Raw genomic sequence first — 16,620 nt, forward strand, 5'->3', positions numbered from 1 at the left:
GCACGTCGGAAGTGAATGTTTAGCTTGGGTTTGCGAGGACTACAGTGTATGGACCCTTTATTTTTACGGAAGACACACTCACAGGAATCATTTAACTTGATATGCTGCAGCAAATCTTGCAACCACATCTTCAACAAGAGGATATTGACGACACTGTTTTGTTCCAACAGAATGGAGCATCCTTTACTTTATTAATAAGGGAGCACCTAAGTCGAAGATTGGCCAACAAACGGACAGGCAGAGGATCAGCAAGACTGGCCGTCGCGTACACGTTATTTGACATCCTTCGATTCCTTCGCTTGAGGGTACATAAAATCAAGGGTGTAACGATTCTCCAGGATGTAAGAGATTGAATCAGCGATGCAGCGTCAGCTATTTCTAATGGTACGCTTCAGAATGTATTCGGGGATGGTCATCAATGAACCGAGCTGTGCTTCGAAGTGAACTCTGGTCATGTTGAAATCCGATGAAAATGTGTACATAGACTGCCTTAGCTACACATGCCTGTAGTACAAGAGTAAATGCATCACTCATTTCGTAGAAATGGATCGAGACGCTCTGGCCACTTTGTCCATTCCAAGGAGACAATTCGTCATATTTTTTCAGTATGCCTGCCATTCTTGAGAACAAAGAACCACCAGACTGATTTTAAATTTGATTTTACATGTTGTTCACCGTCGTAGCTTTTTGAGTTCCGTCTTGATGTGCTCTAATAAATCTGATGATTATTTCTTTGCCTTCTAATTGTCAAATGTACCATATTTGCTATTAGCACGTTATTATGTTGTTTTTGGTGCAAAGATAAAACTTATTTTCTGGTTTAAACATAGCCTGTATCTAAAATCCTAAGTGTTGGATGGAATTAATTTTATTTTTGCGTATTTTGAGTTCATAGAGATGTAGTTCTCTCCTTGTGCGAACTTCTTTGTCGCGATACCCGCCACGGTACAAGTTTAACGTTGATTACTGGGTGTCAGATTTATAAGGGGGCTGGCACATAAAAACGGGATAGGTGGAAAAAATAAGTTAACAGTCTGTTATTTCAAAAGTAATCATCATAACTGTTAATGCATTTATTCCTCTGTGGGACAAGATGGTGCATCACTTTGTGGAAAAATGTTTGCGATTGTCTGCTGAACCATGATTGTACTCTGACGTACACCTCTTCGAAGTTAATCTACGGCCACGAATGTCTTTCTTCAGGGATCCAAAAACAGGGAAATCGCATGGGGAGAGATGGGGACTGTATGAAGCATGTGTAAGGGCTTCCCAGCGAAACTTCTGCAGGATAGTGAAAATGACCTTGGCAGCATATTTCGGGGATTATCTTGCAAAAGAATTATCCCGTCCGTCAACATTCCTGAAAGTTTGGGCTCGAAGGCGAGATTCAACTTTTGCAAGGTTTCCACTTAGAGCTGTGCGTTAATTGTGTCGCCGTGTTCCAGGAAGTCGGTGACCAGCGGGTCCTTGGAGTCAAAGGAAAAAGTCATCGTGACTTTCCCAGAGCTGGTAAGCCTGTTCTTTCGACTACGCTGCAGAAGTTTCACTCGGATCTTTTACACTTCCTATAGACTGTCCCGATTTCTCTCATGCCATTTCATTACTTTTGGGGCCCAGGAGAAAGATATTCGCCGCCGTCGATTTGCTTTGGGCGAATAGGTACTCGTTTGGATACTATCATGATTCCGCAGACAACCGAAAACGTCGACCGTCTGTCCTCACAGTGAGAGAAATATATTAAGCTACGGCGATTACTTTCGAAATAATAGTTTACTTAGTGTTTTTCCGTCTGTTTCATTTCATTTGACTGCCCCTCGAATTTTATTTAGCTTTGCAATTGTCGCGATTATCTGATTAATGGCCGAGTGGGAACATGATAGTCAGTTTAAGGTGTACTTTTATGTAAATGTTGTCTTTGTTAAGATCTGGATATTTTTCTTGCCTTTTGTTCCGTCTGAGTACTTTTATTAGCTGACTGTGAAATGATTTTGCCCTGATTTTCTTTTAAAATTTATCTCACTGTAGAGTTAACACATCTCTTTCACAAAAAACGTAACGAATTCAGTTTCTAATGAACGTGAAAGGAACTTGTTAACTTCGAAACGTGGGAACACCTCTTTCGGTTTCCACGTCCTATTTAATAATAGGGGAGATGGTGATAATGTGAAAAAGGGTTGTAATATGAAACGCCATAGTATTTGCGTACCACTAATGCCATTTGACCGCGCCTTCAGTTATCGCAACCGTAATCTGGTTCTACCAATAGAGGCATCAGAGATCAGTATCACGTTATTTATGGCTGTGAGCAGACGCACTTTGTTTTTTAACTTCCAAAACTTTTTGCAAGGTTAGATTCAAATATTTTTTTCTACTACCGTTATATACAAATTAGTATACGCTTTCTAGTGTACTATTTGGTAAGAGAATTAAACCTACAAATGACAATTTTATTTACTTGAAATTGCTTATCGAATTTCTAGTTTCATTGATAAGTTTTGTAAATGGCATTCGATGTAATTATGACACACCCTGTTCCACGGTACAATCCCTCTTATGTTAAGTAGATGTCACCATGCCAAGAAGCAGGTTATGGTATGGAAAAAGAGGAATGACGGAAATGGCGCCCTGAAGATAAGGTTCAAGCATTAACGGTTGTCAGGGATGAAACTAAAACACTAAATGAAGTAGCAAGATGTTTATATATAACAAAAAATACACACTAGAGAAAGGTAGCTATAAAGGATATAAATGTAAATACTTTGACGCTTGAAAAATGAGCTAGAAAACCTGTTTCTTATTACTACCGCACACGAAAAAATTCATAATCTACATAAAGTTAAAAATCTATTGTGTTTATTGAACGCTCATTTTTCATTACAATTATTATCGATCATTTACAATACGTAAATAAACTAAGACAGAGGACATCGTTGATGGAACAGGCACTTTTGAATTGAGTATTTCGTTTTAAACGAAAAATTGTTTCATATTACCACTACTTCCCCGCTGTCTTTGCTTTGTTTCTTACGTCCCTTTGATTTATTCATCCTCTTGCAGTGGGTAATATAGCGGTTGTATTCTGATTGTGAATATATTCCCTTTTTCAGAGAAACTATCTAAGATCGAGAAACGAGATTGTTGCTGTTAATTTTGAGGGGAAATGTCTGAGCATTGTAACAGTCTCTAAAGATGGCTGTGTTTATCGTATTTAGTTCGTTAGGGCCTTGAAATTGCAGCGTAGCTCCGATTTTCCTCAGCGTATTGCTGTTACTCTGAGTGGACCACGTTTCTGTTTCGTTCTCAATATTTTTATCGTTTCCACTTTGTGGACCCTTCTGTAAGATAACACTAGAATAGATGTTCCTAGCTGCAGCAAATTAGTCTTCTTTCCGTTCTGTTCGTTGCGGGTGCTTTACAGTAAATTTCCATTATTTCATATACTTCATTACTACGAAGTGCACTAATGATTAATTTTTAATTAAAAATAAAGTTACTTAATTAGTTTTATGTTTGTTTGGAAGTACAAATTGAAATCCCCACGCCACCACAGTAATGCAGCACGCCGCTAGACGAGCGAAAACGGAATGACGCAGCCAATTCAAAAAGTGAGGCATCATCCACTAATTAGTTTCTGTATTTGAAGAAAGTGACAGCGCTGCAACGATTCATGCTGAGTTGATGGAAGCGTATGTCATTAATGCACAATTACATTGTTGTATACGGTCCCATCACATTGAAGCGACCACCGCCTGTGTTCGACGTCAATGTGCAATAACCCCTCACAGACGGCAGCTGACAGCACTAGCAGCTGACGATATATAATGTGTGTGTGTGTGTGTGTGTGTGTGTGTGTGTGTGTGTGTGTGTGTGTGTGTGTGTGTGTGGCGGGTAGTGGGGGTGCTGGTGGGAGGGGGGGGGGGGGCGTGGCGGGGGTGGAACACGAAGCAAAACAGAACAGCAGCAGAGCATTCATTGTCGTAATGCGGAAACCGAGCGATTTATCTGACGTCCGAAAGATCCTGATCATTGTCTTTTTGAGCCAAGAATGGAAGAATTTCCGAAACGGCTAAGTTTTTAAACTGTTCGCGTGCCGCCATGGTTAAAGCACACCGTGCATGCCAAAATGGCGCTACTCAAAGCCAGCGCCCAGACAATTGCGATGCACTGCGGGCCTTAGATGGCAGAGGTGAAGGAAGGCTGCAGAAGTGTGCAACTGTTCAGCAGCTGACCGCCCAGATGGACAACGGGGGCTATCAACAGTGCCTATTCAACGGCCATTCAGCTAAAGTTGCTGCGTCTGGGCCTTCGCAGCAGACGCCTGGTTCGTGCACCCATGCTGACGGTTGTTCTTCGGCGGCGAAGGCAGGAATTTGCACGCCAGTACTGCGGAACTGGATGTCCACTAAGTGGCGACAGGTGGCCTTTTCAGATGAACCACGGTCTATGTTCCGTGGGGAAGATGGCCGTTGGTTGTGTACGGCGTGAAACGTCTGAAACCAAACAATCCTCCGAAGAGTCCAGGCCGGAGGAAGGAGCCTTGCGATCTGGCAAATGTTTTGGTGGCATTTTTCGTCATTCTAAAAAGCACAGTGGCTCAAGACACAAGTATGAATCTTTCCTCGGCACCATGAAATCTACGAACACGACAGTCCAACCTATCACGCATCTCACAGTGTACGCGCGTGGTTCTAAGAGCACCAGGATGACATACCGTACTTTCCCGGCTACCAAACTCAACGGATTCAAACCCAATCGAATCTGTTGGGCCACTTCAATCGGACTGTTCCCGCCTTGGATCCTCAACCGAGAAACTGTAGTCAGCCTGGCTCTACATCCCTACCGTTACCTTCCAGAATCCCATTCCGTCTCTTCCTGCACTTCTCGCAGCACTCCACTCTGCAACAGATGATTTTTGGGGCTTCTGACAGATACTCACATTGACATGGCTGGAGAGCGTTCTACTCACTGGTTAGATGGCACAGACCCTTTCAATGTGGTCACACAGGTCTGAATGACGAAAAACGAAGTGACAGGCACTCCATCTGCCAAGAACCGGGTGTCGCAAGATAAGTCGAGGCCGAGGTAGACGAACGACGACGCACCACAGTTGAATCGATATTTGAAAAAGTTAAAATCAGTCACGGGTGTATTTGACGACACAGGCTCGCGACCGTTACGTTCCTCGTCTGCACTAACGCACCCTCTCAGAAAGCTCTCCGAACCTAGACAGCAGCGGAAATGTCACAGCTACGTCACAACAGTCCAGATCATTACTTCAGCCGCCTAATCACTATGGGGCGAGCGCTCGGCGAACCAATGTGACACAGAGACCAAAGAGCAAAGCAAGCAGTCGAAACATGTGCATTCACCATCATCTAAAAAGGCGAAGACCGAACCATCATCAGACTCGATGATGCTGAGCTGTTTTTGCGATATCCATAGGAAGGTGTTAAACAAATTGTATTCGTTCGGTACAAACCGTTATAGGACGTATTACTGCAGAGAATTCGTAGGACGATCACAACAAATTGTGGTACAAGACATAGTTAGACGTCCTGGCTCTCTCGGTTGTATGACTTTTACCTCATCCCCATCCCCGTATTCTCCAAACTCTGCACTCAGTGACATCCTCCGCATCCATCGAACAAAGCAATAGCTGCGTGGCAGGCATTTCCAGAATGACGACGAAGTAGTTTTTGAGGTGGAATATTTCCTGGACGGTGAAAATGCCGATGTCTACAACCAAGGCAGAGACTGGCGAAGTTTTATAGAAGCTCAAAATTTGGCGCGAACTTCAATGCGAGATTCTTATAAATAGCTCCTACAACGAAATGCTGTCTGGGAATATGCCAGAAAATCCGAAGAGGTTGGGGTTGTATGGGAAGTACACGATCGGCAAGACACAATCAATACCATCACTGCGCGAAGGCGATGCTAATATTACCGATGACAGTACCACTAAAGTAGAGTTACTATATATGGTTTCCCGATAGTCTTTCATCAAAGACGACAAAGTAAATATTTCAGAATTCGTACCAAGAACATGAGTAACGTAGAAGCAGATATCTCGGTGTAGCAAGTAGCTAAAATCACTTAATAAAAGTAAATACTCCGGTCCAGATTGTATACTAGTTAGATACCTTATAGAGTATGCTGACGTAATAGCTCCGTAGTTGACAATCATATACAACCGCCCGTTGAGAGGAAGATCCGTACCTAATAACTGGAAATTTGCAAAGATCACATCAGTACTCAAAAAAATGGAATAGGAGTAAACTAGATAATTGCAGAACCATGTCATTGACGAGTATTTGCTGTAGCGGAACGTATATTGTGTTCGAACATTTATCAGTTACCTCGAGGAAAACTATCTTTTGACACAGTCAGCACGGATTCAGAAAATATCCTCTTGTGAAACACAGTTAGGTCTTTAATCCCACGAAGTAATAAGTGATATCCACAGGTCAGCTCATATTCCCTATATTCCCTTTTTACACCGTTCCTCACAAGCGACTTCTAATCGAATTACTTCATTACGCGATATCTTTCCAGTTATGCGATTGGATTAGTGATTTCCTGTCAGAAAGATCTCAGTTCGGAGTATCTGACAAAAATTCACAGAGTAAAACAGATGTGATCTCTGGTGCTCCCCAAAGAAGTGTGACAAACTCTGCTGTTCCTTATGTGTGTAAAAAATTTAGGAGACGGTCTCAGCAGTGCTCTTCGATTTTTTGAAATGATGTGAAAAGTAGCAGTTGATTGTAAATAATAAGTGTGAGGTCATCCAAATGAATTAAAAAAAAATCCGTGAAATTTCGGCTATACGATAAAACATACAAATCTAAAGGCTCCCAGTTCGGTTAAATACATAGGAATTAAACTTAACGAATATCTTAAATTGGAACGATCACATAGATAAGCTTGTGATGAAAGCAAGCCAGAGACTGCGCTTTGTGGGCGGAAAACTTGGTTGATGCCACAGGTTTACGAACGAGACTACCCGTACCCCACTTGTCTGCTCTCTTCTAGAGTAGTGCTGTGCGATCCGCATCAGATAGTATTAATGGAGGAAGTCGAAAAAATTAAGAGAAGGGCATCTCATATTGTATTATCGTGTAATAAGGGACCGACTGCCACGGATATGAAAAGCGAATTATGATGGTAATTATTAAAACAAAGGCGTTTTTCTTTGCGGTGAGATCTTATGATGAATTTTCAGAATAGTGTTATTCTCCGAATGCAAAAATATTCTGTTGACACCCACCTAAATACGGAGAAATCATCATTGTAATAAAAAAATAAAATCAGACCTCGTACGGAAAAATTTAAGAATTCGTTTTTCCCGTACGCTGTTAGAGAGTAGAGCGGTAGGGAAACAGGGTGAAATAGGTTCAACTTGCCCTCTGCAGGCACTCAATTGTGAATTGCATATTAGTTATACAGATGTAGACGCAGAAGTCCAAGTTACCCATCGTGCGAAAAATGTCAACTTCAGTATCGCCAAGTTTCACTTCGCAGTTTGACTTTTTCGTGCGATGATTAAAACTTTCTAATTACCCTCTTACAGACTCTGTGGCTTTTTCCACCTTTTCGACGCTGTTTGAGCACCTTCGCCAGTGTCACCGCCCCCGCCTTGTCCGCAGGGACTCTGCTGTCGGTGCACTCGCCGGGTAAGGTGAGCCCGTGGCTGCAGCTGACGTCGAACCAGAGGACGGGCCAGATGCTGCTGCACTACCGCCTGCAGGGCGACCGCAAGCTGCACCAGCTGTCGTGGCCGCTCTGGGCCGGCCACGGCGGCAGCGTCGCCGAGGCGCGCAGAGGTGAGTCACGCCACGTCCTCACTGCACAGTGTTTCAGCGCGTGTTCTGTGCCACTCCCAGTGCTCATTTGTGTTGTTCTACACCACAGACTGCAACAGGGACATTAGCTGAGATCAGAACTCAGGAAAAAAACGTAGCTGTTCTACCTCTTCGTCCAAATAGTAAAACAGTAGCAGGAACAAACGGTCTGGTCTGAAGTATACCTTCAAATTGTGCTTAACGTAAGCTTGGTGGCTTGATTTCTGTTGGGGACACTTTCAATGAGGTGTCTGAATGTGTGTGGAAGAACGGCAGCCGGCCGCTGTGGCCGAGCGGTTCTAGGCGCTTCAGTCCGGATCCGCGCTGCTGCTACGATCGCAGGTTCGAATCCTGCCTCGGACACAGATGTGTGTGATGTCTTTGGGTTAGTTAGGTTTAAGTAGTTCTCAGTCCAGGGGACTGACAGCCTCAGATGTTAAGTCCCATAGTGCTTAGAGCCATTTAAACCATTTGAAGAACGGCAGCCCACTACTCCTCAAGAGTTGAAAGCAGAGAAGGTATTGTTGTTGGACGCTGGGGTCTGGTGCGAAGTCGACGTTCCATCTCATCGCACAAGTGTTCCATTGGGTTCAGGTGGGAACTCAGGGCAGAGCAGTCCACTTGAGGAATGTTAGAGTCCGCGAACCATTACCTCACGTATTCAGTTTTATGTCGGGACGCACTGTCAGGCTGGTAGAAACAATTAACGAACTGTTCCTCTGCCGTATGCATTACACAGTTCTCTAAAATGTATTCATATCCTCTTGTATTCGACGTTTTCTGAAGCGCAATACGAGGATAATGCCCTGACCAGGAAAAATGCCATCATACCCTAGCACCACCACCTCCTCCATATTTCACTGCTGGCATCACACATGACAAGAAACCCTTCCGTTGCCACAGCGTACACAGAGATTCATCACACCAAATGACTCGTTTCTACTCATGCACAGTTCAGTGCCGTAGCTCTTTCTACCACCTCAAGAATCAGTTCGTGTTGACTACTGAAACGTACGGCTTATTAGGTGCTGTACGGCCAGAGTATCGATTCTTTCTACCTCTCAACGCATATCCGTTGTGTTAGCTGGTTTCCTGGTAGCACTTCGGAACTAGCCGCGCGGGATTAGCCGAGCGGTCTGAGGCGCTGCAGTCATGGACTGTGCGGCTGATCCCGGCGGAGGTTCGAGTCCTCCTTCGGGCATGGGTATGTGTGTTTGTCCTTAGGACAATTTAGGTTAAGTAGTGTGTAAGGTTAGGGACTGATGACTTTAGCAGTTAAGTCCCATAAGATTTCACACACATTTGATCATTTGAACTTCGGAACTGGCGAGTGATTCCTTCCTCTGATTTCTTGCGATCTCTTAGAAACGCCCTCCATTGTGCGCAACAGATCGTGTCCGTCAGTACATGGAGATGTGCTTGGTCTTATTTTAGCTGTGGTTGCTCCTTCGCGTTTCCGATTAACAATCACATCACCAGCAACCGACTTCAGCAGCTTCAGGAGTGTTGAAACGTCTCTCTCAGATTTGTTACTCACGTGATACCAAGTGACGTGTCCATGTTCGAAGTCACTGAGCTCTCCTCACCGAGCCGTTGTGCTGTTGCTTCTACTACACTGACAGACCAGTAATCATCACCTCATTTTACACTGGTGCGTACGCCTCTCGTGACATACAGAGGCAAATTCCGCATTAAAATACGGATGTCCGCATACTTTTGATGAGGTAGTGTGTGTACAGTAGAGCATCGTTTATCCGGACTACGTGCGACTGTATCGAAAATCCAGATATCCCGAAATTCAGAAAAAGTTGAAAGACTGGTCAGATGTCGTACACTCGTGATATTTATTTTCACACAAATTGTACATAATATGCTACTCTCTCGAAAACTGACATTTTGAGACAGTGGCCGTGTAAAACATACGTTGATTCTGTCAGTGAAGACAGCAACCAGTCACTATTGATAATCCTGTTAATTTGCGTAAATAGCGCTGTAAGCGGTTTCGAATCGACAGGTTGATCTTCAGACAGTTGTTCATCCCAAGATGCACAGTTTTTGAAGTGTAGGTAAGTTTTTGGCTCGTTATGCCCCCTTGTGATATTTTCTTGGTATGGTGGGGCCGTCGAAAATGCTGCGTAATTTTCTTGGAATGTTCTTGGCGTGTATTCTCGAAATACTGTAGATACGACTATATGCAGCACTTACATGATTTCGATGTAACCACACTGCGTTAAGCACCACACCCATCGAACAACTATTGTCAAATGGGAAATGCACATAAAGGTTGCGATATCGCAAATCAAACAGAAACGTGTATCTTGATGTGAATAGCCGTCTGAAGATAAACCGGTTATGAAACTATTTACGTAAATAAATAGTATTATAAATTGTGGCTGGTAGCTGTTTCCTTCATTGAAAGAATCAATTTACACTGAGATGAGAAAAGTCATGCGATACCTCCTAATATAGTGTCGGACCTCCTTTTGTGCGGCGTATTGCAGCAACTCGACATGGAGTGAAATCAACAAATGGTTGGAAGGCCCCTGCGAAAATAGTGAGCCATGCTGCCCCTATAGCCGTCAATGGCTCTGAGCACTATGGGACTTAACATCTGAGGTCATCAGTCCCCTAGAACTTACAACTACTTAAACCTAACTAACCTAAGGACATCACACACATCCATGCCCGAGGCAGGATTCGAACCTGCGACGTAGCAGTCGCGCGGTTCCGGACTGAAGCGCCTAGAACCGCTTGGCCACCGCGGCCGGCCCTATAGCCGTCCATGGCCACGAAGTTGTTGCCGGTTCAGCATTTTGTACTCTAATTGTCCAGAATCTACTTCAAAACAGTCGCGAACAGTTGGGAACAGTTGGGGCCAGGGACAAGGGCCATTGTCATTCATAAAAATTCCATCGTTGTTTGGGAATATCAGATCCATGAATGGCTGCAAATGGTCTCCAAGTAGCCCAACATAACCATTTCAGTCAATGATCGGTTCAGTTCGACGGCAGGACCCAGTCCATTCCATGTAAACACAGCCCATTCCCTTATGGAGCCACCACCAGTTTGAACCGTACAGTGTTGACAATATTGGTCCATGGCTTCGCTGGGTCTGCGCCATCCTGGAACACTATCATCAGCTCTAACCAACGGAAATGAGGACTCATTTGACCAGGACTCATATGGCCACGAGACCACGAGATGCGCTGCAGGAGATATAGGGCTGTTCGGAAAGGCACTCCCCTCGGTCATCTGCTGCCATAGCTCATTAACACCAAATTTCGCCTCACTGCACTAACAGATAAATGTCCTACATTTATTTATGCAGTTATTTCACGCAGTGTTCCTTGTCTGTCAGCACGGACTAATCGTCGCTGCTTTCGGTCATTAAGTGAAGGCCGTCGGCCACTGCGCTGTCCGTGGTAAGAGGTAAGGCCTGAAATTTGGTGTTTTCGGACACATTCTTGCCACTGTGGATCTCCGAATATTGTATTCCCTAACGGTTTCCGAAATGAAACGTCTGATGCTTCTAGCTCCAACTACCATTCTGCTTTCAAAGTACGTTAATTCATATCGTGCGGCCTTAATCGCGCCGGAAACCGTTGCACATGCATCACCCGAGTACAAATGACATCTCCACCAACGCACTGCCCTTTTATACCTAGTGTACGCGATACTATCGCCATCTACATATGTGCATGTCGCTATCGCATGACCTTTATGACCTCAGCGTATGCGTAGTTTTCACGCAAATTTTGACCGTACGTGGAATAAATAAGAAAAACAAAAAGACACAGATTCATACACTGGAATAATCTGTTACGATCCGTGTGAGTCATATTCGTATAGGACGATCAGGCAGTAGTTCCACTGGCATTCGTTCAGCCGAAGTTGCTTACGTCTGGCTTTCAAATGAACCACTATTTAGCCCAGTTGAGGTTTTACCTCTGTATGTGTCGTGATGTCTTCAGATTGAGCGTAAACTTAGTCTCTCTCCATGTCGTTCTTCCACCTTTCCAGCCAATACTGACTCTGAAGTTAGGATAACGGTTAATAACTTCCTACTCTACCCCCTGCGGGCCTAGAGGCTACAATAGGCCTGAGGTATTCCTGACTGTCGTAAGAGGCGACTAAAAGGAGTCTCACACGTGTCGGCCTTTATGTGATGGTCCCCTGTAGGGTGTGACTTACATTTTTCAAAATTTTGCGGAAGAGCGAGCCAATAGGGGATGGGCTCCTTGCATGTTGCATCGTGCACTGAGACGTATCGCAACCTTCGTCGACGAGGATCTGCACTTCTGCTCATTCTCCAATTGGTGGGCGAGGTCACCCTCCTGGGTGCGTATTTTTTCCATCAACAGTGCAGTACAGTTTTCTGTGCTGACGGTGATAATAGACTTGTTTGCTTGGTGCACCTGATATCCAGCATGGTAGCCAATCCGTTGTGGTGGGGTCACCGTGTATCCTGTTGGTTGTTGCCCCCTGACCACACAGGCATCGCTCTGCTGATGCCTGCGCCGTTAATTTCCCACGTATGCCAAGGAGTAGATGCCCATCACCCTGGGGCATCTGGACTCCCAGCAATGGCAATCCTGTCAGATGGCCTTTGCAGCGGCTGGGTGGCGCCCATGGAGGGGTCCTGGTTGGAGCGGGTGGCATCAGGATGGATGACACGTGATGAAATGTAGTACATGATCTCTTGCTGGTGGTCAAACACCAGCAGTCTCAAAGCTTTCACGGGCACAGTTCAACGCACAGAAATGCGACCCCAAATCGTTTCCTTCCCTGGCTGCACCATGAGAGGAACATTAGTCTAAGGATGGCAGCGGCTCATATTGGCCTCAGTACCTTGTATGTTCGACAGCTGATGGGGAATCTTTCATAACGATGAAGCCTCAGTTTGTTGAGCATGTAGAGGACAGGTTTGGGGAGGTGGAGGGCTTGTCCAAAATGCGCTCTGGGTCAGTCTTGATCAAAACAGCATCCTCTGCCCAGTCACGGGCGTTACTCGCTTGTGACAAGCTGGAGATGTTTCTGAAACTATCACGCCTCATAAGAGCTTAAATATGGTCATATTCCACAGTGACCTCCTTTTGCAGTCTGACGAATAGCTGCGCCCCAATTTATAGCGGCGAGATGTACATTTCGTTTGGTGTGTCCTCTGGGTTCCGAGGGACAGTCAGGTTGCCACTGGTGCCTTCATCTTGGACTTCGAGGGCGATACGTTACCCGAGAAGGTCAAGGTGATGATCTTCAGCTGTGATTTAAAGCACTATATCCCTCCCCCAATGTGGTCCTTTAAATGCTAGAAGTTCGGCCATGTGTCTTCCTGCTGTACTTCCAGCGTCACAAGTCGAGATGGCGGACGTCCATCACACCCTAGTACTCCATGTACCCCGCGTACCATCTGTGCGAACTGCGGAGAGCACCATTTGCCTTGCTCTCCTGACTGCAGAATTCTCCCGAAAGAAAGGAAAACCACAGAGTAAAAGACCTTGGACCCACTGACCTACACTGAGGCTAAGAGGAAATACGAACGACTGCATCCTGTACGTATGACATCGTCTTACGACGCCGCTACAACAGTTGTAGCCCCATTAGCTCTGCCAATCCCAGTCACGTCTCCGAGCTGGAAGACTGCACCTGCTCCCTTGATGGTGGGGGGCACTTCTCCCTGTTGCTCCTGCACCACCTACTTCGGGAGCAACACGCCCCCGCCCCCCCCCCCCCCACCCCACGCACACACCATCGGTGATATCAGTCCCAACTTCTCAGCTGAAGAACGTGAGTCGTCTTCAGCTCCTCTCGCTAGGAAGGGGCCACTTGAGTCACTCCCTTCCCAGGTTTCTTCTAGTGGGAAAGATGACACCAACCAGTGGCTGAAGAGCCCAAAAGCAACTGGTCATTGTCAGTCCCGGAGACTGAATCAGTGAACTCCTCTCAGTCAGGGAAACCCAAGGAGCAGCGACAGAAATACAAAAAGAAGGTCCCCAAGACGAAGGGCAATGCAGTGGCACCCACACCACCGCTACCTACAAGCTCTGCGTCTGCAGATGAGGAGGAGACTCTGGCGACCGCTGAGGACCTAGATATCGCTAGACCCTCAGACACAATGGATATAGACTTCTCAGGAAAAAAGTCGGTGGTAGCAGGTGACCCTGAGGTGTAAACTGCCTTGTTGAATGTTCCATGCGTTCCCAGTCTCGCAATGACGTCTTCCTCCACTGGAATTGCGGCGGTTTTTTCCACCACCTGGCTGAGCTACGGCAACTGTTAAGGTTTACACCTGCTTTCTGCATTGCCCTCCAGGAAACCTGGTTCTCGGCAGTGCGGCCCCCTGCCCTCTATGGCTATAAGGGAACTACAGGAACCACAGCGACTATGATCGGGTGTAAGGTGGAGTTTGCATTTATGTCCTAAACTCAGTCTGTAATGAACCTGTGCCCTTTCGAACCCCTCTTGAAGATTTGGCTGTCAGAATACGGACGACGCAGGAAATAACTGTCTGCAATGTATATCTTCGTCCAGATAGTGCAGTACCCCTGAAGGTATTAATTGCAATGATTGACCAACTCTCTAAACCTTTCCTACGTTTGGGAGATTTTAACGCCCATAACCCCTTGTGGGGTGGCACCGTGCATACTGGCCAAGGCAGAGATGTCGAAACTTTACTGTCTCAGATCGACCTCTGCTTCTTAAATGGTAGTTACTCGGCTATTGATTTATCAATCTGCAGCCCAGGACTTTTCCCAGCTTTCCACTGGGCGACCTGTGTGGTAGTGACCACATCCCCAACTTCTTGTCACTGGCCTGGCGTCAGGCCCACGGATGCTTGGCCAGATGGGCTTTAAACAAAGCGGACAGGGAAACTTTCACCTCTGCTGTCACCACTGAACCTCCCACACATGGGAACATAGATGTGATGGTTGAGCAGGTGACTAAAATAATCGTTTCTGTGGCAGAAAACACGATCCCCCGCTCTTTAGGGTGGGGGGAGGCGGGAGAGCACCATCATTCCGGTGCTCAAACCCGGTAAAAAACCCCTTCATGTGAAAAAGCTATCGGCCCATCAGCCCCACCAACGTGCTTGTACGCTGCTGGGATGTATGCGGTGTTGGAGGTTGGGCTGGGTCCTGGAATCACGTGTCCTAATGGTTCCACGTCAGGGCGGCTCCCGCCAGGATCTCTCTACGACTGATAACCTTGTGTCCCTCGAGTCTGCTATCAGAACAGCCTTTTCCAGATGCCAACACCTGGTTGCCATCTTTTTTGATTTACGAAAAAGTATGAAACCACCTGTCGACGTGATATCGTTGCCACATTATACGAGTGGCGTCTTAGAGGCCCGCTCCCGATTTTTATCCAGAATTTAATGTCAATTCGTACTTTCCGTGTCCAAGTTAGTGCTTCCCATGGTTACCTCCATATTCGGGAGAATGGGGTCCCGCAGGGCTCTGTATTTAGTGTCTCTTTTTTGTGGCCATTAATGGTATAGCAGCAGCTGCAGGGCCGTCCGTTTCACCTTCTCTGTATGCAGACGACTTATGCATTTCGTACTGCCCCACCAGAACTGGTGTTGCTGAGCAGCGCCTACAGGGCACTCATGGGCTCTAACCCACGGTTTCCAGTTTTCGGCCGCAATGTCGTGTGCTGTGCACTTCTGTCGGCGTCGTACCGTTCATCCAGAACCAGAACTTTACCTTAATGACGATTCACTCACTATAGTGGACATATATCGATTCTTAGGATTGGTTTTTCGACGCCCGGTTGACTTTGCTTCCTCAGCTTAAGCGGAAGTGCTGGCAGCACCTCAATTCCCTCCGCTGCCTGAGCAACACCAACTGGGGTGCAGATCGCTCTACGCTGCTGCAGCTCTACAGAGCCGTTGTTCAATCCCGCCTTGATTGTGGGAGTCTGGTTTATGGTTGGGTGGTGCCCTTTGCTTTGCGTTTACTCGACCCAGTGCACCACTGTGGCGTTCGCCTAGCGACAGGAGGTTTTAAGAAGAGTCCGGTGACCAGCGTCCTTGTGGAGGTTGCAGTCCCTCCATTGCAAGTGAGGCGTGAAGAACTGCTGGCCAGTTACGTTGCATATGTTCGTAGTTCTCGTGCACATCCCAGTCATCTCTCGCATAGGCAGCCGAGGTCAGGGCTTCCAATCGCAGTTCGTGTCCGATTCCTTCTTTCCGAACTGGAGTTTGTGCCTTTACCACCTATGCTTGAGGTCCATTCGCGTACACCCCCATAGTATACAACTAGGCCGCGGCTTCGACCGCACCTTCTACATAGCCCTAAGCATTCAGTTAACCCCGCGGCTCTCCGCTGCCACTTCCTCTCGATGCTTGACATGTACCGAGGCCACGAAGTGGTTACATCAACGGCTCGATGGCTGATGGTCACGTCGGATTCGCGTATGTCCATGGAGGATATATTGAACAGTATTCCTTGCCCGATGGCTGCTGTGTTTTCACTGCCAAACTAGTGGCTATATCTCGTGCTCTTGAGCACACCCGTTCATGCCCTGGGGAGTTGTTTCTTCTTTGTACTGACTCCTTGAGCAGCCTTCAAGCTATCGACCAGTGCTACCCCCGTCATCCCTTCGTAGCGAGCATCCAAGAGTCCATCTATGCCCTGGAACGGTCCAGTCGTTCGGTGGTGTTTGTCTGGACCCCAGGTCACGTCGGAATCCCAGGCAACGAACTTGACGACAGGCTGGTCACAACGGGCCACGCGGAAACCGGTTATGGAGATCAGCTTTTCTACAACTGACCTGCGTTCAGTAC

At 46.4% G+C, this 16,620-nt stretch overlaps 1 protein-coding gene across 1 annotated transcript in view; it reads left to right on the forward strand.

The window, feature by feature from the left end:
- LOC126475101 (uncharacterized) overlaps positions 1 to 16,620 on the forward strand; it is a 597,071-nt gene that overhangs the window by 491,937 nt on the left and 88,514 nt on the right. The window contains exon 4 of the mRNA XM_050102679.1: positions 7,644 to 7,820. Within this exon, the coding sequence (XP_049958636.1) occupies positions 7,644 to 7,820 (177 nt within the window). The remainder of the gene's footprint in view (positions 1 to 7,643; positions 7,821 to 16,620) is intronic.

Source organism: Schistocerca serialis, chromosome 4 (genome assembly GCF_023864345.2).
Source record: "Schistocerca serialis cubense isolate TAMUIC-IGC-003099 chromosome 4, iqSchSeri2.2, whole genome shotgun sequence".
Lineage (NCBI taxonomy): Eukaryota > Metazoa > Arthropoda > Insecta > Orthoptera > Acrididae > Schistocerca > Schistocerca serialis.